Source organism: Delphinus delphis, chromosome 7 (genome assembly GCF_949987515.2).
Source record: "Delphinus delphis chromosome 7, mDelDel1.2, whole genome shotgun sequence".
In the NCBI taxonomy this organism is placed as follows: Eukaryota; Metazoa; Chordata; class Mammalia; order Artiodactyla; family Delphinidae; genus Delphinus; species Delphinus delphis.
In genome coordinates, this window is record NC_082689.1 from 3,321,541 (window position 1) to 3,346,702 (window position 25,162).

General features: G+C 48.5%; 1 protein-coding gene across 16 annotated transcripts in view; it reads right to left on the minus strand.

The window, feature by feature from the left end:
- The window catches only part of LRRFIP1 (LRR binding FLII interacting protein 1), a 141,742-nt gene that overhangs the window by 53,441 nt on the left and 63,139 nt on the right, over positions 1 to 25,162 (minus strand). For 11 of the 16 annotated variants that reach the window (XM_060015863.1, XM_060015862.1, XM_060015851.1 and 8 more), the window contains exons 2-6: positions 12,725 to 12,811; positions 6,592 to 6,609; positions 2,990 to 3,037; positions 1,328 to 1,372; positions 660 to 710 (exon numbers count right to left, since the gene is read on the minus strand). In XM_060015863.1, coding sequence (XP_059871846.1) covers positions 660 to 710; positions 1,328 to 1,372; positions 2,990 to 3,037; positions 6,592 to 6,609; positions 12,725 to 12,811 — 249 coding nt within the window. The remainder of the gene's footprint in view (positions 1 to 659; positions 711 to 1,327; positions 1,373 to 2,989; positions 3,038 to 6,591; positions 6,610 to 12,724; positions 12,812 to 25,162) is intronic. The other 5 variants (XM_060015864.1, XM_060015853.1, XM_060015855.1 and 2 more) reach the window with 1 other exon arrangement.

The window sequence follows — 25,162 nt, forward strand, 5'->3', positions numbered from 1 at the left end:
CACGCTCAGATTAATTCACTGACTTAAAGGACTAAGCAAAACACGTTTTTCTCTACTTCACTTCCCAAAGCATGCCTTGTTTTCAAGTATAATTATGAAGATTTTTGGAATGTTTAAGGAAAAATGTGTATTTGTGTTTCTCAACCATCAGGCTGTCAGTGATGAAGAGATTTCATTATAGTTGATGAAAGGAAAGGCTCCTGAGACCTCAGGCTGGACGGATTCAATGTGCCCCGGTGTTCCACCGGCAGCCTACAGCAGCTTTCAAGGAGCTATGGGAAACATCACTGAATAATAGTTCCTTTAACTTGTAGTTACTTTAACTGAGATTCCAATTTGCTGGGGAGCTTGTGCACTTCCATTAGGACAGAATGAGCCTTCGTGCTGCCCTTCACCACACTAGCAATGAGGCAACTTACTCTAAATGGGGCAGTTTTGTGATGTGGACCAACACGAAGAAAGGAGGACTTCCACTCTGGGGAGAAAGACACAACAAAACTGCTTACGCTTATCACTAATCTCTCTACATCACAAAGAGACATCCCACCATTGAACAGAGGCTACAGGGATAATGAACAAGAACTTCGAACGCAGGGATGGAAGGGCCAGGAGCGTGGACACAGACTGTACCATGCAAACTCAACCATCTGGTTACTGACCCTCAGACTTCCGCGGCTACCCGCTGACACGCGATCATCTTCATCAGACGCCTAGTAAAAAGAAAGGATGAAAACAACCATGAGGCGATGAGGTAACAGACACAGAGAAACCAGTGACCAGCTCTGAGGGAAGCGGCTGACCCGACACATGGCGGGGGGCAGATCAGGCCCCTGTGAAAATCTCAGTGCACGTGAGCCTGGGTTTTCGCCAAAAGGGCTTTGTTTGTGCACCTCTGCTTAACAGAAGACTGTTTCTGGATAACACGACTTTAACTTCACTACAGTGATGCTGTTCACTTCGCTGGTAACCTACAAACATGTAGCTTAATGCATATTACTCTGCAAATTATTCATGGGTATTTAATAGCGAAAAAAGCACTAAAACTGTCATGAAACTCAGAAAATTTTCAAACACTCACTCTCGCCTCACCAAAGTCAGGTCACAATGCTAAAGGCTGAGTTCACAGTCTTTGTTTAGGTAACAGTATCAGTGTTAGTTAATTTCTTTCATAAGTATCATTAAGATATAGATATAGATACAGATCTATAGATGGGTGTATATACATACAGACAGATGGATAGAGAGACAATTTATGTATTTCAGCCATTAAAACTGCAAATCAGACTTCAGTCAAAACGCCGAGGTAACGAATGAACACAGTACTAACCGACGTGTTTCTTCTGGATCTACGGGAGTAGCGCTCACTGTCTTCCTACCAAAGCAACGGAGGAAACAGCACAGAAAGGTTAGGGCAGACACAGGAGAAGGCTTAGATACTCCATAATACAGTATTTCTGATATAAATGTCAAACAAATATTTTCTTTGCTTTTGCTTAAAGGCTTCAATTAAACCACTGGGGGAAAATGTTTTCTTCTAAAAGTGGGTGGGGGGCTTAAGCACACAAAGAATCAGCATATTTCATTTTGGCTTTAAAAGCAAGTGCGTGTTGGGTGAAAATCAGGGTCTTAATTTTTTCCGAATCGAATGTGGTCCATTTAAATCAGCCTACTTTTCTTCTTACGTTCAAAACCTTACTCACTTCTCTTCAGGAATTGGAAGAGAAATCACTTTCGTAGGAGATCCAATACGGATGCCACCCCATCTGCCATATTTTGTGCATTCTAAGGTGCTCCATTTTGCATTTGGATGTCTCTGAAGTTGGGGCATATCTTATCATCAAAGTTGCTCACGATTATAATTAGCAACTTTGTTTCTTTCTCAGTGGTATATAGAACACTGACACATCTTTTAACTGTGTCTTACGACTTGATAAACGTACATCTCCCTGTGTCATATAAACTAGAATGATGGTTTACACATAACAGAGGTTGAAGTTAATAGTTTTTTAAATAGCGGAACTGTGTGCTCTTTATATGTCATCAACTGTTTTCTTTTATATTATACACAGATCTCTCAATGTTAGGTCATTTTATACTCCCTTAGATTATTTTATGTGTAAGGGACACCTAATAGGACAGTTCCATACTGGTCAGGTTCTCAAATGCTACAGGTACGTGATGATGTCCATGAGGCCAGTCAGCAAGGTGACAAGGACAGGAAGAGGTGGGGAGCACTCAGGTGGATGAATTCATGACAGGAGCCATGAAGCCATGCTCCCTCAGGACCAGTGGACAGCTCTTGGAATCCCCCCTCTTCTAGAACCTCCCGCCAGGGGGCAAGATCTCCCCCTGGGAGGGTCGTAAGGACAGGGGTATCGTGAGGGGCGGGCCAGCTCTTAACCGACTAAGGAGGACAGCTAAGTCGTGCCAGGAAACAGGGTGAGAAGGTAAAGGAATTTTCTCACCAGAGGACAGTGGTTTCTCAGGCACAGCAGATGAGGTTGGGGCGGGGGGTACCCAGCAGCAAAGTATAGAGGTCGGAATGGGGTGACCGGGCAGCTGACTGCAATCGTGAGTGAAGGAATTGCAGCATCACGCGTCCCCCTGGATTCCAACTAGAGCTGGCTGGACCGGATGCTCATGGGAAGGTTCTCGCGCCGGGGCCACACGCCCAGCCTGAGTGTCCCCAGTGGGGAGTCCACTGCAGAGGAGATCGGGGTCCTGGTCGGGGTGGAGACCCTCACAAACGCTGGCCTGGAAGCTCCAGGAGTCAGCTGCTACTGAACAGACCTGACACCAGCCCTGGCCAGGGCACCTTCTAACCAGGCTTCACGTGGGATGTACACAACCAGGCCAGATGCAAGCACGTCCAGCAGGAAATCACTCAGTATCAAATTAGGGTGCAACAGGGATCTAGCCATGTAATTAAACCGTGGAAGAATCCAATTACAAACCATTTACGCTTTTCAAAATCAGATTCAAGGCCTACCATCCATTGCTCGATGTCGCCCCACTTTGTATCCAGCCCATAATATTTCTACAGACAGAAGGGAAAGAAAATTAGGCAAGAAGTGCAACGGTAATCGCACAGGACACTGTTCTGACATGCATTTCCAAACTGTTGCCAAGCCTCGGGGTCAAGGTAGCATGCCAAGGCAGAGCAGGGAAGCACACGGTCAGGCTCTGACCCCCACGCGGCCTGTGAGCCTGTGAAGACAGAGCCTCCCGACCCGCTCCCTCGGGGAAGACGAGAGAGCCCAGGACGAAGCAGTCCTGGGGCGAGGGGGTGGCCTCCGTAGAGACCAGGAATTCAAACTGAGCCCAGAAGCTTTCAAGCCCCTCTGTAAAGCTGTCCATGCCTTCGGAGCAGGTGTACTGCAGGAATAAAGCACGATTTAAGAGAAGCCAAAGCCATTCCCGTGCTGCTACAACAGGAAGGAGAACACCAGAGGAAAGGGGGAGAAATGGTGTGCTGCCCCTAGATTTCTAGTACACTTGCTCCAGCTATCTGATAGCCATGCTAAATTTAGGCCCTCGAGAATTTCTAGGCTGTGGACGTCTTTATAACATGCCACTGATGGCAAGATGACCAAGCAGGCTGTTGCAGAAGAGGTCTTGGCCCAGGGAAGAAAAGTTCTGCTTGGTGTTTTCTTTAGCCAACACCTCCATGGTTTCAGCTCGCCTGTCTAAACCGCAATGGCCCAAGTTAGAAACAGAAAAGCAGATTCAGGGTGGCTACTACTGTTACTAAATACAGCAATTCCAAATTCAGGTGGGAACCCAGGTAGACTCTCAGGTAATGGGGCTTTGCTGTCCTCCTCACTCTTCCCTCAATTTCTAATAAGAAAAGCAAGAAACAACCATCCAAACCTCCCTATCGTATGACACAGATGGGATTTTCCTCTTACACGTGAAAAGCTTATCATCAGAAGAAAAAAAGTGGATGCTAGAGTACACGACAATTTTTGAAATTGTTTTACAATGACCAAAACAGGCTGCTGCTATGTTTGGTTCAGTTTCCATTTATTTTGATGGGCGGCCAGATTTAGAATATATATATGGCTCTTTGATGGCCTTGCCCCTTTCTCCTAGAGGCGGCAGCAAGCAGAAAACTGGAAGAAGAAAAGCAGGAGGGAGAATTTAACAGTGCTTTAAAAAGTCAAACAATACAGAACCTTAATATCCGGAGCACATAAGCCAAATCTTTTTCTGTAAGTTCCTTTCCTTAGACTATAAATCGAGAAAGGAAATAAACGTAAACACTTCCTAAAGTCACGTTTTAACATCCGTTTAAGTGAAATGCAACGGCTTAAAGCTATTCTGCATTCAATTCATGTTAGCCCCACTCTCACTGTCAAATTCCAGATATGAAAATTTGATGCCATCAACCCTCCTTTATCTCACGGCTTAACTGCAAAGACAGAAAGAAAAAGTGGTTTTTAAAAAGGAGGGGGCCTACAGAAATTGACAAAAAGTAAATTCCAAAAGAAGTCTGTGTTATCCGATTTTCTATTTCCATATTTCCCTTTTTGGCCAATTCTATACCCATATCACATACTGCACTCTACCTATTGCTCTTTTTAGGACAAAGATAAGAATCAGTATTTAAAGTCTTTCATCGAGTCCACAGGTGGCCTAATAAACAGCTGCTGTAACTCTACAGCTGCATCTCCACGCCATTCCATGGAGGGAGGACACCCCTGCCAACAGTAAGTGCGGTGAACGAGTAGTCCTGGTGTTAGCTGGCAGTCGACAGCACGGCACACTCTAGAAGGTGTAAGATATTGCACATGGAAACTGCTATGATTAGCCAGCGAGTCATGCAGAAGGAAGCAAAAGCCAGACGAACGCAGAAGTGCTCGACTTTCAGAAACAGCTTTGATTCCGCAGGAGAGAAACCGTGATGGATGCAGCCGATGGGCTGGAACAGAGCCTTACTGCTTCCTTTTCCGTTTCCTGAGTCTCCGTGACAAGGAAAGCCTTCCCTTCCCTTGGACACATCTTTATGATAAAAATGTGTATCTGTTTTCCCATGGAGGGCTTCCTGTGCTCCCTCTAGCTGTATTTGTATACAAATGACCATTCTGACGAAGTTCTAAGGGCGTATCCCTGGTGAGTTGGTGAAAGGAAAATAGTCTTGATGCAGCACCAGATGGGAATGAATCAAAGTGGAAGTGACCAGATAGGAGTCCCTTGTCTAGGTTTTAGGCAGTTATGTCCTGCTCTATCAGATACTGTGATGGTTCCCAGCCTTGTCTTTTTGTTTGTTTTTTTTCGCGGTACGCGGGCCTCTCACTGTTGTGGTCTCTCCCGTTGCGCAGCACAGGCTCCGGATGCGCAGGCTCAGCGGCCATGGCTCACGGGCCCAGCCGCTCCGCGGCATGTGGGATCCTCCCGGACCGGGGCACGAACCCGTGTCCCCTGCACCGGCAGGCGGACTCTCAACCACTGCGCCACCGGGGAAGCCCCCAGCCTTGTCTTTTACCTACGAAATCCCTACCTAGATTCTCTGTGTATGGGTTGGAGCTCTAGCTTCAATACACATTTCCAAGTGGACCCTGCAAAAACTAACGAAGTCCAAACAGATTCTGGCACCTACCTAACTGGTTTCTTAACACTCTGGGGGACAGTAGTTACGCAGAGTGAGAGAGGCAGGAAGGAAAGGCAATTTGGAACTGTAGCTGGTGAAGGAATCCAACAACAGAATTTTACATTTACTGATAGAGGGTGTTTAAGGGGTCGGCACGTTCTACCCTACGAAATTAAGTCACCTTGCTTTGATTTTCTTAGTTGCTCTCAAAGGCAAATATAGTCCTTCTTTATCTGTAAACTAAATAAATTTGTAAACACGAAGCTATTATAGGTGTCGTAAGTAACAACAATTCATTTTGGGGAAAGACTCACTGTAAACACTTTCTGTAAGTTCTCAGGGAACCGCTTACTCCTTCCTTCGTTATTGCTGGATCAGGAGTCACTGACTTGGTTGTTCTCCTCTTTATTTTCTGTGTCTGGCCTGCTCAGTGCATTTATTTCTAAACCTCAGCTGCTTTTACAAAATACTAGGAAACAGAGAATATTGGAGATAGAAGGCAGGTGTGTTTTAAGCTGTTGGATTTTACTGTTATATCACCATTTTCTTTTTTTACTCAGATTTTAAATCAGTATGTAATAATCTCCTCATGTATGGTAATATGCCTTGATAGCTTAAACCCCTTCTAATAAAATTATATGAGAGGATAATCTTTCTTTTTAAATATCTGATTTCAAAAGGTTTTCCGAACTCTGAGGTGTGATTTTTATTTTGTCTTAGAGTTCATTTTTCTTCTTCAACGATTTTCTAATTTCTTGAGAAAAGGGAGATGGGAAAAGCTTTCAGTACACAGAAATGTGTGCTGACGGCTGCTTTGCGTGTGGGCTGAAGTGGGGACCTAAGCATTCTTGTTCAAACCGATTCATAAATAAAGCAGTAAAAGAAGCAGTAAGAACTTCGATGAGTTTTCAATCAAAGGTGTTATTTCTGAAAGGTGACCAGGTCGTTGGCAAGGGAAAAAGAGTACATGCAAATTAGAAAATAAAGAAGGAAGAGCCTACCTTTTGAACCTGATAGATCTATAGAGGAGGGCAAAAGAAATTGGGAAAGAAATATAAAATCCAGTTACAGAAGTATAAACATCAGAAAGAAAGGTTCTGTAAGTACCTAGGAATATGAATAAAAGCCATATTGGAAAAAAGGTGAAAACTGGTGAAATATGAATGAAAAAAACCTCTTGAAGCCTCATTGAAATAATCAGTAATTTCATAACAGATTTTACATTCTATTTTAGATATATTGGTGAAACACAGGCATGTCCACACAAGTCTACAAGAATCCTGCTACTATTCTAATGCAGAAGTTTGTATAACCTGTTACCGTTAATGGGAAAAAGAACTTCATCTTCAATTTAAAATTTCTTTTCACCGTGATCAAAGTTTAACAAAAAAGTACAGAAATTTAATTGGAAAGTCAACTGGTCAAATTCACAAAGAGTGAAGAAAGAGGCTTTCACATTCGGATTCATGCAGAATACGTGGAAAATTCAACAGATACAAACAGAATACCAGGAAAATTCCAGCCAAATGGAGTGATCACTGGAATATAACTGAAAAAAAATTGAAAAGCTTATTATCATACCTTGACATATTCGTTTGCTCTAGAGCTTCCTCCTAATTTTGTAGTAATCTCTAGGTAAGACTGAGATGTCTACTCCACCCATCCGTTCATTCATTCATTCAACAAAACTTTGACTGAGTCAGGCATTGTCCAAGGCACTGCCACACCTACAAGGCTTGAGACTCGGTGCTTCTAGTCCTACGTGGGTGAGCACAGATCAATGTATTCAACACTATGACTACTGAACATTGTTCCTCCAACAGAAATGTTTATCAGGTCAGTAGCAACAAGAGATGCACTCTGACCATCATGAGATCACCTGGGCATCATACCACCATTTTTTTTTTCCATTAGTGTAGGTTCTCGAACAAAGTAAAAGGTTCACTCAGATTTCCCCAAGAATATCTACATATTCTCCTGAATAAATCCATTAAAAAGGAGCTCATAATCTTTGAAACAGCCCCCAAGCACAGCTAACGTAGTCGGTTCTCACCATCCGCACGGGTGAAAAGAACCATTCTGGGGGGTGCGGTGGGCGGCTAGGAGGGCTGGGGTGCCTGGGCCATCTGGATAGATCTGCAGCCGGCTCGAGGCCCCCATGTCCTCAGGGCCTGCTGGGGCTTGATGACAGGTCTACACTCCTACAGCACTGATGACACTCTCATGCTGGCCTTGGAGGGTCCCAGGCACTAGTGTGGCTTCAACCATGACCCATCTCTGACACCCCCCAGTGGTGCTGCCAGCTTCCTGCTCTCCTGAGCCCCCAGCGACGGTCACTGCTCTCCAGGCATTCACAGCCTACGTCTGCCTGCAGCCGAGCTGACCTCCTTGTTAAGGAAAGCCTTGGTCCTGCTCAGAAGCACCTGTGCAGAGACAGGGTGGCTCGCCGGCCGGTGCAAACAGGGATTGTGTTTCTCAATTTTTACACCAAAATATCAACCCTACTAGTTAAACACGGGTCTTCCAAAGCATATTCATTTCCACTTAATCAACAACTTAAAATGCCAGTGCCTGGGCTATCAGATTGTATAACCTCAGATTGTGGTGCTATTTCTAATAATAGGCCCGGAGATGTGATATGCAGAGGGGAGACCGAGGGATGTTGTCTGTACACCATCCTCAGTCCTAAAAGCGCGTCCCCAAACCTGCAAGCTTGTCTGTCTCCTCTCTCTAGATGTGCACGCGAACGCCCACGCGCACCCAAGGGCCCACTCGTGCCCCCTCCCCCAGCCCAGGACACGGGTCACGTCAAGAATCAGCTGGACGAACAGCTGCTGCTCCCGTGTTCTCGGTAACACTCAGTGGACACAAAGGTCCTTTCTGTGTTTATATGACAAGCCCTGAATCAGCACCAAGGAAAAAACTTGTTTTTCAAGGTGCACGTCTGCTTGCAAAACGCTAAGGACCACGTGGACCTTCCCCTGCCTTGGCGGCGAGTGGCAGCGTGCCCTCTGCCAAGGTTAATCCCAAGGGTGACACACTGACGCCGCCCTTTGTTTTCGCTGTTGGTCGTACACTTGATCTGGAGGCAGAGGATGTAATGGGAAGCCTCCAAGCTTTGCAGCTTTTCCAGGTCCAGATCTGAATCCTGGCCAGCCACTCGCTCAGCTTTTGGGAAAGCTGTCTAATTAAGGTCCGTCTTCCTCGCCTGTCAATAAAACCCGGACAGACCCCTCTCCAGACTGTGGCAGCACCCAGTCCCGGCACCGCCACACGCCAGGGGCTCCAGGAGGTCCCTGCCAGGCCCCCCGCCCCACCCCAGATCTCTCTCTGACTACGAATAAAACATATGCGTATTTTATTTTAAACCTTTCAAATCCCTTTTTTGAGGAAGCAGACATACGCTTGAAATGGCAATGCGCTCCTGTCCCAAGCACACCGAATTTACGATAGCAAAACTGTCCTTTGTGTGAGTCAGTGCTCCTGGGCTCACACATCGATACAAACCAGCGGGCAGAGCCGGGGCCCTCTCTCCATCCTCCAGGCCTCCGCCATCTGACTCTCATCACCCATGAGGCCTTCTTGCCTGTCCTGGCTTTCCCCACCTGCAGCTTCTTCATTCAGCACCTGCACTCACCCACCGTGCTGCCCGGAGTTACTTTCTCTGCTTCCTGCCTGACTGATACGGGCCCCCCACCCAGGGTGTCATTCTGCACCCAGATAATTCCCAGCGTGGGGCTGAGCCATCAGGCACATGGCCTGATCCTGAGAAAGGTCCCTGGAAACGTGTTCCCACGTCTGAAAGCATCTCTGCGGTGGCTGAATGCTGAGGGCACCCAATTAGCAAACTGCTTTTGTGCGAGACCTTCCAAGGAACTTGAATCACGACAAAACATTTTCATCCCTGTGAACCACCCGAGTGTCTTTACCGCAAGAATAAAGAATTTCAATGCAAACTATTAGACAGAGAATGGATAAACAACAAGGAACTACATTCAATATCCTGTGATAAACCATAATGGAAAAGAATATGAAAAAATGTTTGTATATGTGTAACCAAATCACTTTGCTGTACCGCAAAAACTAACACAACACTGTAAACCAACTATACTTCAATAAAATAAATTAAAAAAAAAGAATTTCAAGATTCTAATGCCATCTACTAACCAACGACACTGTGTGTCTCACCGAGTGAGGCAAACTATGGCATTTTTAATCGGATTTCCCAGGTTTTAATCAGATTTTCTCTGCAAAGCCCGAGGTCCTTAGCAGGTACCAGACACCCCAGGGCAGGCCACGGTGCACAGGAGCTGGGCTTGAATCTCAGCTCCTGCCAGGCCAGGATACTTCAGTCCCTGTCCTGAGAGCACAGTGGGGCTCCCAGGGCCTGGTGAGGCTGCTGTGAGGGGCAGGGCTGTGCCTGGCGTGGCAGGCGGCGGGGGGACCCTCCACACGACCACCCCCTCCCCCCACCGACATCCAATGCCCATTTAATGATACCAAGATTAAATGGCCCTGACTTAGTTTCCCATCTTTGGGTAGCAACTGCGGTTTTGCGACTTGAAATATTGCAACTGAAGTGCAGGAGTTCAGCAGCAGATCACTCTGCAGAATTAAATGCAATGGGAGGGGACTTTCTTTGACTCCAAGGGGGAAAAGGGTGCTTTGCTTTGAAAGGAGGCCCTTCAAATAAATGGTTTCTTACTTAGCCGAATTCCTCTTAACTTTCATTTTCTAAATCAAGAACTTCTGCCAAAGAACTCTGTAACAGGCTGCTTTTGTTATCAACTATATATTTAATTCAATTCTGCCCATAATTAAGGCTAGAATATATTATAATTTGGAAGATAGATATGTATGTATATACAATGCAATTCATTTTGGACTTGAGTTTGTAGAAATTTTACCTTTGTGAGAGTAACTTTCTCCCACTTGTGAGACAAATGATAAAATGATTATCATTGATAACACCACCAAGAAAACCAAAGGCAGGCCCCCTGACAGGTTCAAGGTCATCTTTCCCGAGTCCAGTGGTCCAGCTCCAACAACAGAGTGGAGGGGACAGCCACAGGCCACCAGAAACACTACCAGGCGGCCACTCAGTCAAGTGTGGCAAAACCTGGAGGGGCAACAATGTATTTTGAAAAATTCTTCTTACAGCTCTTTTAAGGACTTAATATGAAAAAGACTGGGGGGTGGAGGGGAAGCAGGGGAAGCAGAGGAACGAATGAGCCTCTGCTGGAGCTGGAGAATGCAGCCTCACCTCGCAAACTGTGATGAAGCCACTGCATTAACCCCCGAGCTTCCCTGCCAGTTGGTTTCCAAAGCAGAGGGCAGGGGCTGGCAGTGTCCTACACACGGGGGCTTTGCAAGTAGCCACTGAATGGACAGGAATATTCTAAACAGACATTGATGCCAGGCAGTTTGAAAAATCAATTTGCTATTTAAAATCTCTAACTTAGGGAGTTCCCTGGCGGCCCACTGCTGGGGCCCGGGTTTGATCCCTGGTCAGGGAACTGACATCTCGCAAGCCACATGGCTCGGCTCAATCAATCAACCAATCAATCAATCAAATCTCTAACTTAAAAACCAGTCCAGGCTAAGAGAACTATTCCATTAGGTGGCCTCCAACGAGGACTCTTTATGTCAGAGTCTGGTGCCCGGCTGTTGGTTGCTGTCAGGGTGATTCCTAAAGCCCAGGTGACACTGTCTCAGACAGGTTAAGTGACAAAGGTCTACAAAACAACAACACCTGTCCCTTTTCTCCACCTTCCAGTCCAAACAAATACTTCTCCCCATAGAAGTATTTCTTCTTCACATCCCCAAGTGATGCCTAAAATACGGTCGAGGTGTGGCTGCCCCTCTGCTCGGGCCACTTCCCAACATCGCCGCCGGCGTGTTGTGTGGCCTTTCTCTCAGGGACATGTCCCCTCCATCCCCATCACTCCGGGGCCCCCGCCCTCCTGTCATCAGGACCCAGGTATGACTCTCCTAACTAACCCCCTGGGCTTGAGTTTCTAGTAACCTTCAACAGATTCTTGGAGCCACGTGGGAGAGGTTTCCTCCTCAAGTTCAAGCCTGGCCACGCCCCTCGCCCCGAGTACACACGTCCACGCGGAGTGGCAAACCCCGCAGGGAACAACAGTGAGCACCTCGCCTCTACAGGGAACGTGACCTTGGGGACCTGGCAGAAACTGCAGTGGTTTTAGGAGAAACTGGAAATCCAGACTTTAACTGAAACCTCACAAGTTTTAAGACACTGGTTCGAAAATTTGGCTACCTGAACCAAACCAGACTCTGAGTACGAAAATCATCCCTGGGGAAAGCAGCAGGCCGCCTCTCCAACACAATACATTCAAATCTTCAAACAAGCAGAGCCGCTGGTGGGCCTGGCACGGCTGCTCCCCAGACCCCGCGAGGCCGAGGCCCACGGGAGAAGGCGGAGACCGTGGAGAGGGACTCGCTCGTGCGCTGCGTGGGCTTCAAGGTCACAGGGAAGCCCACCCCTTGAACTGCGAGTGAAAGAGCCCTCACGCTGCCCACGTGGCTTCTGGCTGCGGCTCAAGGTGGTGAACGAAAGTAGCAAACAGCATTAACAGGTGTGTAAACACATTACTGTCCACCTTCCCAGGAGGGCAGTTTCTATCCTGGTTATTTCATCCAGTGTGTATTCTGTTCTCTGTATCACACATGGGCTTCAGGCCTCATGAAACCTATGAAAAAGTGTAAAAACCACAGGGGAAGCATTTTAAATGAGACTGCTTAGCCTAAATAAATAATAACCTGTTCTGCTTTCACATTTTAATTCAGAGGATGGGCATCCTAGCTCAACAGCTAGAACCTCAAGTCCACAGCCAGCACCTCTTGGCTCCTGGCCAGAAGGCTGGGCCGGGGAGATCCACGTGGGCACGTGCTCTGTGCGCAGGCTCGTCCCAGGATCCGACAGGCTGAGTGTCCAGGATGGGCCATCTGGCATCTGTATGCTATGCCATGCCCTGGCCTGACCTTGAACCAAAGTCACAGGCACAGGTGCCTTCAAACCGAGAGCAACAGCAGAGGGGCAGGTGCCCCCGTGTGGCCCGCTCTGCCTGGAAGGAACCCTCCCGCAAGAACCGATGAGGAGCCCCGCGTTACCTCTTTCTGCTGTCGCTCCAGCTCCTTCATCCTGATCTCTCGGGCCTCTGCTCGTGCCGCACGCTTTGCCGCCAGCCTGGCCTCCGCCTGCAACAGACCGGAGATGGCATTAGGAGACAGACCAGCGGCTCCTGTCCAGGACACGGTTAACCATGATGCTCTTGTTCAGAGGTTAATAAATAGTAACACAGACTTGTAAGCGTTAAAAGGGTCCAGGAATCACAGTCACCATAGTTACAGCAGTCACGACTGACCCCTTACTAAATGCCAGTGGGTGCTATTCTGAGGGCTTCGTGTACATTATGCCGTGGACTCCTCGTAACAGCCCTATTGGGGAGATGGTGTTACCATACCCAGCTAATAGATAAGGGAACTAGGGCACAGAGAGGGTAGGGCGCCCACGGTCACACAGCCCGTAAGTGGCAGGGCTGGGCGGTCTGCCTTCCTCTGGAGCGATGACAGATTAGTGCACGGAGCAAAGCACTAGAGCTGGACAAGACCCCAGGTCACTGGTTGAACCCCTCTCTTTACAGACCAGGAAGCAGAGGCCCGGAGACGCCACCAGACCTGTCCAAGGTCACAGGGCTGAGACTCTGCCCCTGCTTTCCAAAACTCCTGTCCAGTCACCCCTCACTATTCCCCGCTGCCCCCCAGCTGCCCCTTCAGCACCTGAGCCCTGGGAAGCCCATCTTTTCTCAAGCAAGACATCTTCCACCAGAGCAGAGTGGTTCCAGCTGTTACATTTAAACAAAACCTGGCTCCATTTAACTACCTGTCAACTTGCAGCTGATTTGCCCTATTCTACTCAAGAGCATCTAAGACGCTTGACCAGGACCAACCGACGTCGTCGGACCTGGCACCTGAGCCCTGTTTCTCATTCTACAAATCTCGAGCTTATTCACTATCGCAGGTGATACAACGGCCCAGCGAGGTGAACGGTGCAAGGGGACCAGGATCCAGGTTTTCTGGTGTCAAACAAATCCATCCTTTCCACTTAATTTTTTATGGGAATACACTTGTGATTCTTCCAACAGTTCTGACAGCTTTCGCTGTTCCCTAGGTCATCTTAAAACGGGGCCTTTGGAGACGGCCACGTGCTTCTGATGTGGTCATTGGGGCCAGCAAGCAGTGAGGTGGTCCAAATGTCCTGTTGTCCAGTTTCTTCCCAAAGGCCAGGCACCCTGTACCGCAGGCTCCCACCAGGACCGTGGCTCCTCACGTCAAGGACGTCCCTCGCCCTCACCCCACAATTACATTACACAGAACTACAAATTCGCCTTCTAAGTTCTAATCTAAGTTGAAAATTGACCACAGCTGATCTGTCAAAGATTAGCTAGCTAATGTCCTCATAAGGAATTTATTCTATAACCCTCTTTGTTCATGCGGTTTCTTTTTTTTTTTTTCTTTTTCGCGGTACGCGGGCCTCTCAACACCGCGGCCTCTCCCGCCGCGGAGCACAGGCTCCGGATGCGCAGGCTCAGCGGCCATGGCTCACGGGCCCAGCCGCTCCGCGGCACGCGGGATCCTCCTGGACCGGGGCATGAACCCATGTCCCCCGCATCGGCAGGCGGACTCCCAACCACTGTGCCACCAAGGAAGCCCCATGTGGTTTCCTTATCAACCCAAGCCCAGGTCCTTCAAATCAAGGATGTCAAAAATCACAACTGCATCAGAACTTTGATACCTCATTGTCATTTTCAATTTTCTAAACCATGTTACATTGTGTGATGAGCCACTCGCTCAGGGTCTATAAAAAGATCCAGCCAAAATGGAGGGGAGGGGAGGGGAGGGGAGGGGAAGGTTTGATAGACTGACATCTGGGTACACTGACTACCTATAGCCTCATCAACGGGCCAGCAAGAGGTCTGCATCCACGCTGAGTGCAGCTGCCTCTCCAGTCCTTCCTGGGCTCCCTGGCTGTTGGCCCAGGTTCTAAGCCGGTGTGGACCAGGCAGCCACAGCCCATCAGCTTGGGGAGGGGGCGGTGAGGAACAGCGAGGGGATTTAGGAAAAAAGAAGGGAGGGCATGGAGGAAGAAGAGGCGGGTGGAGGAGTGAGAACGTGAGCAAGAGGCTGGAAGCAGGAGGGGCTGCCAGAGGGGGACAGGGGAGAGAGGCGTGTGGCAGGCAGGGTTCTAGGATGGTCTCCGAGATTCCCGTCACTGCTGTACACGCTCTTCATTCTCCTCTCCCCTTGAGTGTGGCCAGAACGGTGAGTGTGACAGGTGTCACTCCTGTGACTGGGTTACATTATACTGCAAAGAGAAAGGCACTAGTAATGAAGGTCCCTCGTCAGCTGACTTTGAGTTCATCAAAACAGAGCTCCAGGGTGGGCCTGACCTCATCAGGAAAAGTGGGCCTGGAAAAGCGGGCCTGGAGGTCAGACAGACTCCTGCCGGCCTCGCAAAAGCAAGCTGCCACGTGCGAGAGGGCCTGTGAGGGGTCGCATGACAAAGAATGAGAGCGGCCCAGCTGACAGCCAGCAGGAAGATGGGACCTCAGTCCCGCAACAGCAGGACGTGAACGCCACCAACAACCACGTGAGCTGGGAACAGGACTCTGAGCTCCAGAACGGATGCAGCCTGGCCGAGACCTTGACTGCAGCCTCGGAAGACCCTGGGCAGAGGGACCCAGTAGGCTGTGCCCAAACTCCTGACCCACGGGAACTGTGAGATAATCAGCGTGTGTTGCTCTAAGCTGCCACATTTGTGGGTATCTGTCCTGCATCAGCAGACGACTGACATGAGGTGGTGAGGTCTGGGATGATTCCTGCTCACACAGTGTGGGTGCCTCCGTGACTAAGGAGCCTGAGCCCCTGCACGCCCACCTCCTCCCCAGCCTGTCCGGCCAGCCCCCTCCTCTGCTCGAACTCCTCTTGGGACCGGAGCAAAGATCCTCGAAGAGACCACCTCTCTGAGCAGGTGGTCCCTGCCACCTGCGACGGCCTCCCCACCAGACTGGCAGGCCTCCAAAATCATGTCCCATCAGACCCCAGCTACCCTGGTGGGCCTCTACCCACCAGCAAAGGGCTCCCGTCATGGCCCACCTCCTCTCTGGTCCTCACGTCCACCCAGCATGTCTGTCCTGTCCATGAGAACAACCCCCGACCTGAGGGACCTGGGCTTGGGTTGACAAAGGGACCACATGAATGAATGAAGTTACAGGACAAGCTCCCTGTGAGGACACCAGCTAGCCAACCCTGAAGACAGATCGATATGGTCAAGCTTCACCTTCGATTAGAATGTGGAGAGGAGATAAATAATTCAGTACAGTTTCAAATGCTTACAGTCACCGCCACATGAAGCACCTCCATCGCACAGGATTCTTATATGACTCATATGTGGAGAACAAGGTTCTCATAACACAGGAAGTGGTAACAACCATGCTTGCTTCTGGGACTCTGGCTAAAAGCTAACAGATACACAAGCCAACGTCTGAAGGGGCACAAAACCTATGCACAGCCAACTTCATTAGCACAAAACCAGTATCAGCAGAATAACCCCAACACAACCTGAGATGCCTAAAAGAAAAACCACACGGAGCTTCGACAACACAATTCACTCTAAAACGCCGACACTGCCAAGAACACAAAACAGCCAGACACAGAGCATCACCGATGATGCTCATTTAAGACAGCACCAGGGGAAATGTTTGATAAGATCAGTCAGTCGTTCAATGAACAGAAAGTACAAAATAGCGATGGTCCACCCTGGTGACCTGCAGGCACGAGTTCATTCCCCCCAAAATTTCCAGGGAGGCCCAGCCCTGCCCTCCAGTTGCCAGGCATCAACCGAGCAGTTCCAGGGGTCGACGTGCCCCCGGCCAGGGCTTCGGTGATGCAGGACAAATCCGTTGTGGACTGACGCTTTTGTAAAATATAAACTCACACGCTTGAGGTCACAGCCAGGTCACACTGTTTGAGTCTCCAAACGCACACTTTCACTTTCTGTCCCTCGCCTGGAGGGGACTGCAGCTTCCTGGCCACCAGCACTCCAGCCCAGGCCTCGCAGCACTGCCGAGACTGCAGGGGAAGGACTTTCAACATGCGGTCTGGGGCCCCAGTCTCAGGGGGTGCACACAAAGCTCTCGGGGACCATGTACAAGTGACAAGTGCTACAGTGGGTGAGAAACCGTGCTGGGGCTGCTCTGGAGGAGAACGTAACCCGTCCGGGTGTCGGGAAGGCATCCTGGAGGACGGGGGCCCAAAGCCAACGCCGAGGGGCAAAGAGGAGAAGGCCAGGCGAGGGGGCAGGCGGCAAGGGGCTAGGACGGGGCGGCGGAGTCCCGAGGGCCCGGCTGCCTGCGCTAGCCTCAGCCCTGCTACCTGGAACCTCATCTTGAAGGAACGCGGAACCACTGACGGGTCTGAAGAAGGCAGAGCACAGCGGGGTCTGACTTTCACTTTAGAAACGTGGCTCTGGCTGAATGTGGGGACCAGGGGCGGGGTGGGGAGGGCGGCATGAGACCCGGGAAGTACGGAGAGGCTGCTTCTGAGCGGGGGCGGGGGGGGGGGACGAAGCCGGGCGGAGAGGCGAGAGGGCCCTGGAGGGAACGTCAGGTGCCCAGGGTCCCAAGGAGGCCCACGCGGCCCCAGGAGCCAGCCCGCGCCACGTTGGATGCCACTCACCCAAACCCGAACCCGGGCACACGGTCTGCTGACGCCTCCGGCCTCGGAGGTGGGGCATTTCTCCACCCTGACCCCCTCCCCGCCACGCTCCCAACCTCAAGGGAGACGACAGTGGCCGAAGGGAAAGGATGGGGCCAAGGAGACGGCATTTAGGGCACAAACGATAAACTGCACAGGCCTGTAAAGCAAGGTTTGGGAAACGAGACTTCCCAGGCTCCCCCTCCCCACGCCCGCGATGGCTGTCAGCCGTCGTCCTTCAGCTCCCACTGGAGGTCAAGGTCAGTGGGTCTTCCACTGGCTACTAGCCCCCGGCCTGCTCGCTGTGACCGCACGACGCTGGCAGGGCCGCGCTCCCACCCAGAGCTTGGTGGCCGGGCCGGTCCAGCTGCTCGTCCCTCAGCCCACCGTCCTCGAAAGGGGCTCTGGAACAGGCGTAGCTCCGGACACCAAATCCTCCTTTCCTGGCCCAACAGCATCTTTGTTGAGATACACGCTGAGACATTCAAGGATGACGTGATACGACCTCGCTCAGGTGGGGAAAGTGGCCGTAGGCTGGCAGCTGTGGGGCTGGTGGCAGGAAGGGGGGGCCCTTGTGCCCCAGCGGCAGCCTCTGGGGCTTGTGAAAGATGCAGTCTCCAGCCCCACCCCAGACCCGCTGAGTCAGGGCCTCGGGTGCGGCCAGTCTGGGCTTCAACCCGCCCCCAGGGAGCTGGCTGCTCCCCCCAGTGCGACGACCTCTGCTTTCTGTTATCCCATCTCCGCTTGGGTTATGTTTGACGTTTTTCATAATAAATAGCAAACATTTTTTGAAGGAAGGAAGGGGGGGTGGGGGAAGGGAGCAGAGGCTGAAAGGGAGAGAAAGAGAGGGAAGGAAAGAAATGAAGAAGCACCAAGGCCAAGCTCACTGCTGCGAGAAGGTCGCCTGGCGCCATCGCTAAAAACCCTTGCAGTGTCGCCTCCCAGCCCTCACCCTCGGGCCCCCTCCCTGTTTCCGCGCACCTCCAGGATTAGGGAGGAGCTGACCCAGCCGGGCCTCCTCTGACGAGATGCAGGCTCCTTGGCTTTCTCAGGACCGCCCAGTGTTGGTGGGGAACGAACGCCAGAGTCCCAGCCCCCTCACAGGGGACACAGTCCCCCAGGATCCTACCGTCCTGACCTGGAACCTCATAAACAGAGCTTTACAGACATGGGGCTTTCAAGCAAGGCACCCTTTGACGGTGGAGATGGTTGGGAAGAGAAGATTCCTTTTATCACCAAAGTTGCCTCCTAATAATCCTAAAAAGCTGAACCCTTGACTCCGAAGTTCCACTTTTACATTTAATTTTGCCAGAGATAAATAAATAAGACAAGGCTCTGACACTAAGGTGGTATGTGTGGTCTGAGAGATGCTAAAAACACACAAAGAAGCACAAGTCCGAGCCCCAGGGCCGCCTAAACAAATGGGTAAAAACAGCCATGCGCGCCCAGCCAGGGTCTGGGACACCAGCCCTACGGCACCCTGCAGGTCCAGGGGCGGAAGCACGGAGGCCACCGGCCAAGGGCCCGGCCACAGGGGCGCACAGGCGGGTTGAGGAGGTAGACAGCCAAGTGATGCTTCTCTCTGAAATACCCTCTCTCGGCGGCCCAGACCCGGGCTGGGCTGGAGAAAGGCTGGAGGGTTATGTGAAAACGTCACTGGCAAAAACAGGAGTTACTTTGGTGATGGGTCTCTGCACTGGGCCGAGGGCTTGATCAGCTCTAGTTCTAGATCGGACCACAGAGCAGAAGTGGCTTCTACCAGAGCGGGACACAAAAGTCAGCGGATAAACAGACGCACGCCTCTTCTACCAGTGACCCTGACAGGACTCCTGCTTGGAGCACCGGAAACTCCCGGCTGCAATAAAACTGTCATCCAGAGACAACGGCTGCTCGTTTCTTCAGGGTCAGGGAACTCAGGGACAGCCCCCCGCTTGGCCTGGGGACTGAACAAAACTAAAAGAGAAGTTATGCACCAGGATGGGAGGAGAAAGCCCTGGGTGAGGCGTGTCCTTCCCTCCGAGCCCGGCCCCTGCACAGCTTCCTTCCTCCCTGACCTCCTGTCTGTGCTGGAGGTTTTGTAAGCAGTGGTGGACACTGCCCGAGGGTGCAGCAACCACACACCGCCCCCAGTACCCCGCACCCCAATGCCAGGGACGTCGGGGGCTCTAAGAGCTCTGATGATATCTGTATCCTTTTGTGGCTCCTACCCGTTCAACCCCACATCATGATCTTCGAAAAGCAGAAACGCGATAAACATTGGTGGAACCAAAGTCCTGCCTGTTTGGAGAGGACAGAGGTGCCCAGGACGTAGCCTCAGCAGCTTTCTAAAAAGCCCCACACGACTTCCGGAGTCCCGACTCTGTCTGCATACTTCCTGAGCTTCGAAGCTTTCCTGGGATTCAAGCATGGTGCGGAATTCTATATGCCAAGACCTCTCACCCCGCAGTCCCAGAAAAAGTTCTTATTCTGTTCTTAAATTCTCCTGGGGTTCCAGAATTCTACATGGAAGCTGGACGGGGTTTATGAGCTGTAACTCTAGGACGACTCTTGAGAAATGGGCCTGAGCTGCTTCGTCATCTCCTCCACCTAGGAGAAAGCCCTGGAGCCTGGAAAGGCACCGAGATGATGCTCTGGGAGCCGCTCCCCGTCGGCCCCGCAGAGCCTGGGGAGCCTTACTGCTCATTACTGACGTGCGGATCCGTGACCCTAATGCTCTGTGATGGCAGAATTTTCTTCAGGCCACGTGATATGTTACTGCTGTAGTTTATAACCTCTTGGGAAAAGTTAAAGGATGTATTTAAGGTTCACTCATGTGAATATAATAGGAATATCATGCAGTTGAAGCCAGCAGTGTGACAAAGAACCGGTTCTGTTTAGAAACAAGCAGGGGCCCTCTGTCTCCACGTGTGACTGTTCCTGGGAATGAGGAAGGACTACAGCTCCTGTTGGGCAAGGCTGAAATCTCAGAGTCGCTGGTGAACACACACATCCCCGTGTTAAAGTGATTTACAACATGCTGCAGACAGTGCAAAGGAACCATGAGGCTGTGATACAGAAGCCCTTTCCTGACTTGCCATTTCTTTTTTCTTTTTTTCTTGAAGTAGAACTGAGTTACAATGTTGTGTTAGTTTCAGGTATACAGCAAAGTGATTCAGTTATTTTTTTCATATCGTATTCTATTATAGGTTATTACAAGATATTAAATATAATACCCTGTGCTGTAAGATATATCCTTGTTGCTTATCTATCTTATATACAGTAGTTAGTATCTGTTAATCCCAAACTCCTCATTTGTTCTCCCTCCCTCCCTCCCTCTCTTTCCCTTTTGGTAACCGTAAGTTTGCTTTTTAAGTCTGTGAGTCTGTTTCTGTTTTGTACACAGATTCATTTGTATTATTATTAGATTCCACATATAGGTGACATCATATGGTATTTGTCTTTCTCTGTCTGACTTCACTAAGTATGACGATATCTAGGTCCCTCCATGTTGCTGCAAATGGCATTATTTCATTCTTTTTTATGGCTGAGTAATATTCCATTGTGTATATACACCACATCTTCTATCCATTCCTCTGTCCATGGACATTTAGGTTGTTTCATATCTTGGCTACTGTAAATAGTGATGCTATGAACAGTGGGGTGCATGTATCTTTCTGAATTAGAGTTTTTGTCTTTTCTGGATATATGCCCAGGAGTGGGATTGCTGGATCATATGACAACTCTATTTTTGGTTTTTTGGTTTTTTTTGTTTATTTTCAGTACGCGGGCCTCTCACTGTTGTGGCCTCTCCCTATTTTTGGTTTTTAAAGGAACCTTCATAGTGGCTGCACCAACTTACATCCCCACCGGCAGTGCAGGAGGGCTCCCCTTTCTCCACATCCCCTCCAGCATTTACTATTTGTAGACTTTTTAATGATGGCAGTTCTGGCTGGTGTGAGGCGATACCCCATAGTGCTTTTAATTTGCATTTCTCTAGTAATTAGCGATGTTGAGCACCTTTTCACATGCCTGTTGGCCATCTGTATGTCTTCTTTGAAGAAATGTCTATTTAGGTCTTCTGTCCATATTTTGGTTGGGTTGTTTGTTTTATTGAGCTGTATGAGCTGTGTGTATATTTTGGATACTAAGCCCTTGTCAGCCGCATCCTTTGCATGTATTTTCTCCCAGTCCGTAGGCTGTCTTTTCCTTTTGTTTATGGTTTCCTTTGCTGTGCAAAAGCTTTTAAGTTTAATTAGTTCCCATTTGTTTATTTTTCCTTTTATTTCTTTCGCCTTGGGAGACTGCTTTTGGGAGATCTAAGAAAATTTCGCTATAATTTGTCAGAGAATATTTTGCCTATGTTCTCTTCTAGGGGTTTTATGGTGTCATGTCTTATATTTAAGTCTTTAAACCATTTTGAGTTTATTTTTGTATATGGTGTGAGGGAGTGTTCTAATTTCACTGATTTACATGCAGCTGTCCAGTTTTCCCAGCACCACTTGTTGAAGAGACTGTCTTTTCTCCACTGTATACTCTTGCCTCCTCTGTTGTAGATTAATTGACCGTAAGTGTGTGGGTTTATTTATGGGCTCTCTATTCTGTTCCATTGGTCTGTATGTTTGTTTTTGTGCCAATATCACGCTGTTCTGATTACTGTAGTTTTGTAGTACTGTCTGAAGTCTGGTAAGGTTATGCCTCCAGCTTTGTTGTTTTTCCTCAGAAGTGCTTTGGCAATTCTGGGCCTTCTTTGATTCCATATAAATTTTAGGATGATGTCTTCTAGTTCTATGGGTATGGTGTCACGGGTATGTTGATAGGAATTGCATTGAATCTGTAGATTGCTTTGGGTAGTGTGACCATTTTAACAATATTAATTCTTCCAGTCCAAGAGCATGGGATATCTTTCCATTTCTTTGAATCATCTTCAGTTTCCTTAATCAACATTTTATAATTTTAAGCAGATAATTTTTTTTTTTTTTTTTTTTGCCGTACGTGGGCCTCTCACTGCTGTAGCCTCTCCCATCGCAAAGCACAGGCTCCGGATGCGCAGGCTCAGCGGCCATGGCCCACGGGCCCAACCGCTCCGTGGCACGTGGGATCCTCCCGGACCGGGGCACGAACCTGTGTCCCCTGCATCGCAGGCTGACTCTCAACCACTGCGCCACCAGGGAAGCCCCAGCAGATAACTTTTATTATCACCTTGGTTAAGTTTATTCCTAGGTATTTATTTTGACGTGATTTTAAACAAGATTTTTTTTTACTTTATCTTCCTGATATTTCCTTATTAGTGTAAAGAAATGCAGCAGATTTCTGTATGTTAATCTTGTATCCTGCTGCCTTGCTGAATTCATTTATTAGTTCTAACAGTTTCTGTGTGGAGACTTTAGGGTTCTCTATACAGAGTATCATCTAATCTACAAATAGTGACAATTTTACCTCTTCCCTTCCAATTCGGATACCTTGTATTCCTTTTTCTTGTCTGGTTGCTATGACTAGGACTTCCAATACTATGTTGAATAGAAGTGGTGAGAGTGGGCATCCTTATCCTTTTCCTGAATTTAGCTGGAAGGCTTTCAGCTTTTCACTACTGAGTATTACGTTGGCTGTGGGTTTGTCGTAAATGGCTTTTATTATGTTGAGATATGTCCCCTCTATAACCACTTTGGTGAGAGTTTCTATCATGAATGGAATGTTGAATTTTGTCATATGCTTTTTCTGCATCTATTGAGATGACCATGTGGTTTCTGTCTTTCCTTTAGTTGATGTGGTGTATCACATTGATTGATTTGCGTATGTTGAACCATCCTTGCCACCCTGGAATGAATCCGACTTGATTATGTGTATGATCTTTTTTATGTATTGTTGTATTTAGTTTGCTAATATTTTGTTGAGGATTTTTGCATCTATATTCATCAAAGATATTGGCCTGCAATTTTGTTTTTTTTGTAGTGTCTTTGTCTGGTTTTGGTGTCAGGGTGGTGGTGGCTTCATAGAATGAATTTGGGAGTGTTCCCTCTTCCTTTCAATTTTTTTGGAATAGTTTGAGAAGGATACCTATAATAAGTTCCTCCTTGTATATTTGGTAGAATTCCCATGTGAAGCCATCTAGTCCTGGACTTTTGTGTGCAGGGAGGTTGTTTTTTGTTTTTGTTTTTAATTACAGATTCTATTTCACTTCTAGTAATCAGTCTGTTCAAATTAGCTGTTTCTTCCTGACTCAGTTTTGGCAGGCTGTATGTTTCTAGAAACTTGTCCATGTCTTCGAGGTTGTGCAGTTCGTTGGCACGTAACTGTTCATAGTATTCTCTTACGATTCTTTGTATTTCTGTGGTCTCAGTTGTTATTTCTTCTCCTTCATTTCTTATCTTGTTTATTTGGGTCCTCCCTCTTTTCTTCTTGGTGAGCCTGCCTAGAGGTTTGTTGATCTTGTTTATCTTTTTAAAAAACCAGCTCTTGCTTTTATTGATCTTTTCTATTTTTTAATCTCTATTTTATTTATTTCCTCTCTGATCTTAATTATTTTCCTGAGTTGACTTTGCTACAGGAAGTGGCAACCGCTACCAACTTCTGTTTTCTATGTAAACCCCCAATTCCTCATATGCAGTAGATTCTAAAAATAGTCTGCTGTTCAAAGCAACCAAGCAGACTGGGCAATGTGTTCTCCTGCACAGGCAGGAACAGGAGAGGGAGCGTATACCAGCTGGCAGCTCAGAAACAGTGGCGATCCTGGCCTCTGTACCACATGTGTCCACGGCCCCCGTGTCCCTCAGCTGCCACGTGCATTTTACTCCACTCTCAACATCTCATCTTTCCAAACCCCTCGCTCAGGCAATCACGATAAGTTCCCCCACGAGGGGGCCTGCTCTTTACAGCCATGACTGTAATTATGATGGCCACGGAGAAGAAGGCACTTTGGGGTGACAGTTGTCAATGGGGGAAGTGCCAACGCTTGAGAGGGCAATTCTGGAACTGCTGGGGGGGGTGCTGGGAAGTCACACTGACTGGAGGAGGGGACTAATGGCATTTAGGGGCAGGGCGTGGTATGCCAACCATCCTGTACTCAGACAGGCCCACACAATGAGGAACTTCCCCATTGGCTGCTCAGGCAGATAGAAAAACCACATTATGACTTTCAGACCTACAAATTCATTCCAACTCACTTATAAATTCAAAATACATTCTGAGTAGTTTTAACATACACTGAATATTCCAGGAATGCAATCTGCATGGAAGTCAAGGGAAGATCATACACGGCTTTGTTCAGAACCTTCCCAAGAGTTACTCTCAATATTCACGTTCTGTCACTGCAATTTACTTTCATTTTATTTCTTTTTAATGTTACAGTTAAAACATTATATTGACCTGAAATTATGTGTGAAGGAAGATTGTACCACCTAGGAACTTCATTTCAGGTTAGTAATAAGGATGTTAAAAACTTGTTATAAAAAAGGGGCACTGGGTCTGACAGAGCTGCAAACCACAGTTTTAAAACTTTGGGGTGGGATGAGGGGGAATGAACCCCGCTACTGCACAGCCATGCTTGTTGAAACAGCCCAGGCACAGGTTCAGGGCACAGGTCTGGGGGCCAGTGCTTAAGCCACAAAATAAACAAGACACGTTATCAATTTTACTTGACGATTTGGAGGACATAAAGTTAAGGACTAAAGTTTAACTGGTTATTTAAAACACTATGTTTCCATCAAAATCAAATCAGGTGAGTTACGGACTGTAAAATGATCACGGAATTTTATGATAGAACAGCAGCCTTCAAAGAAGCCTTTACCTCGCAAGGCCACTTTATGTCACTGCTTGTGA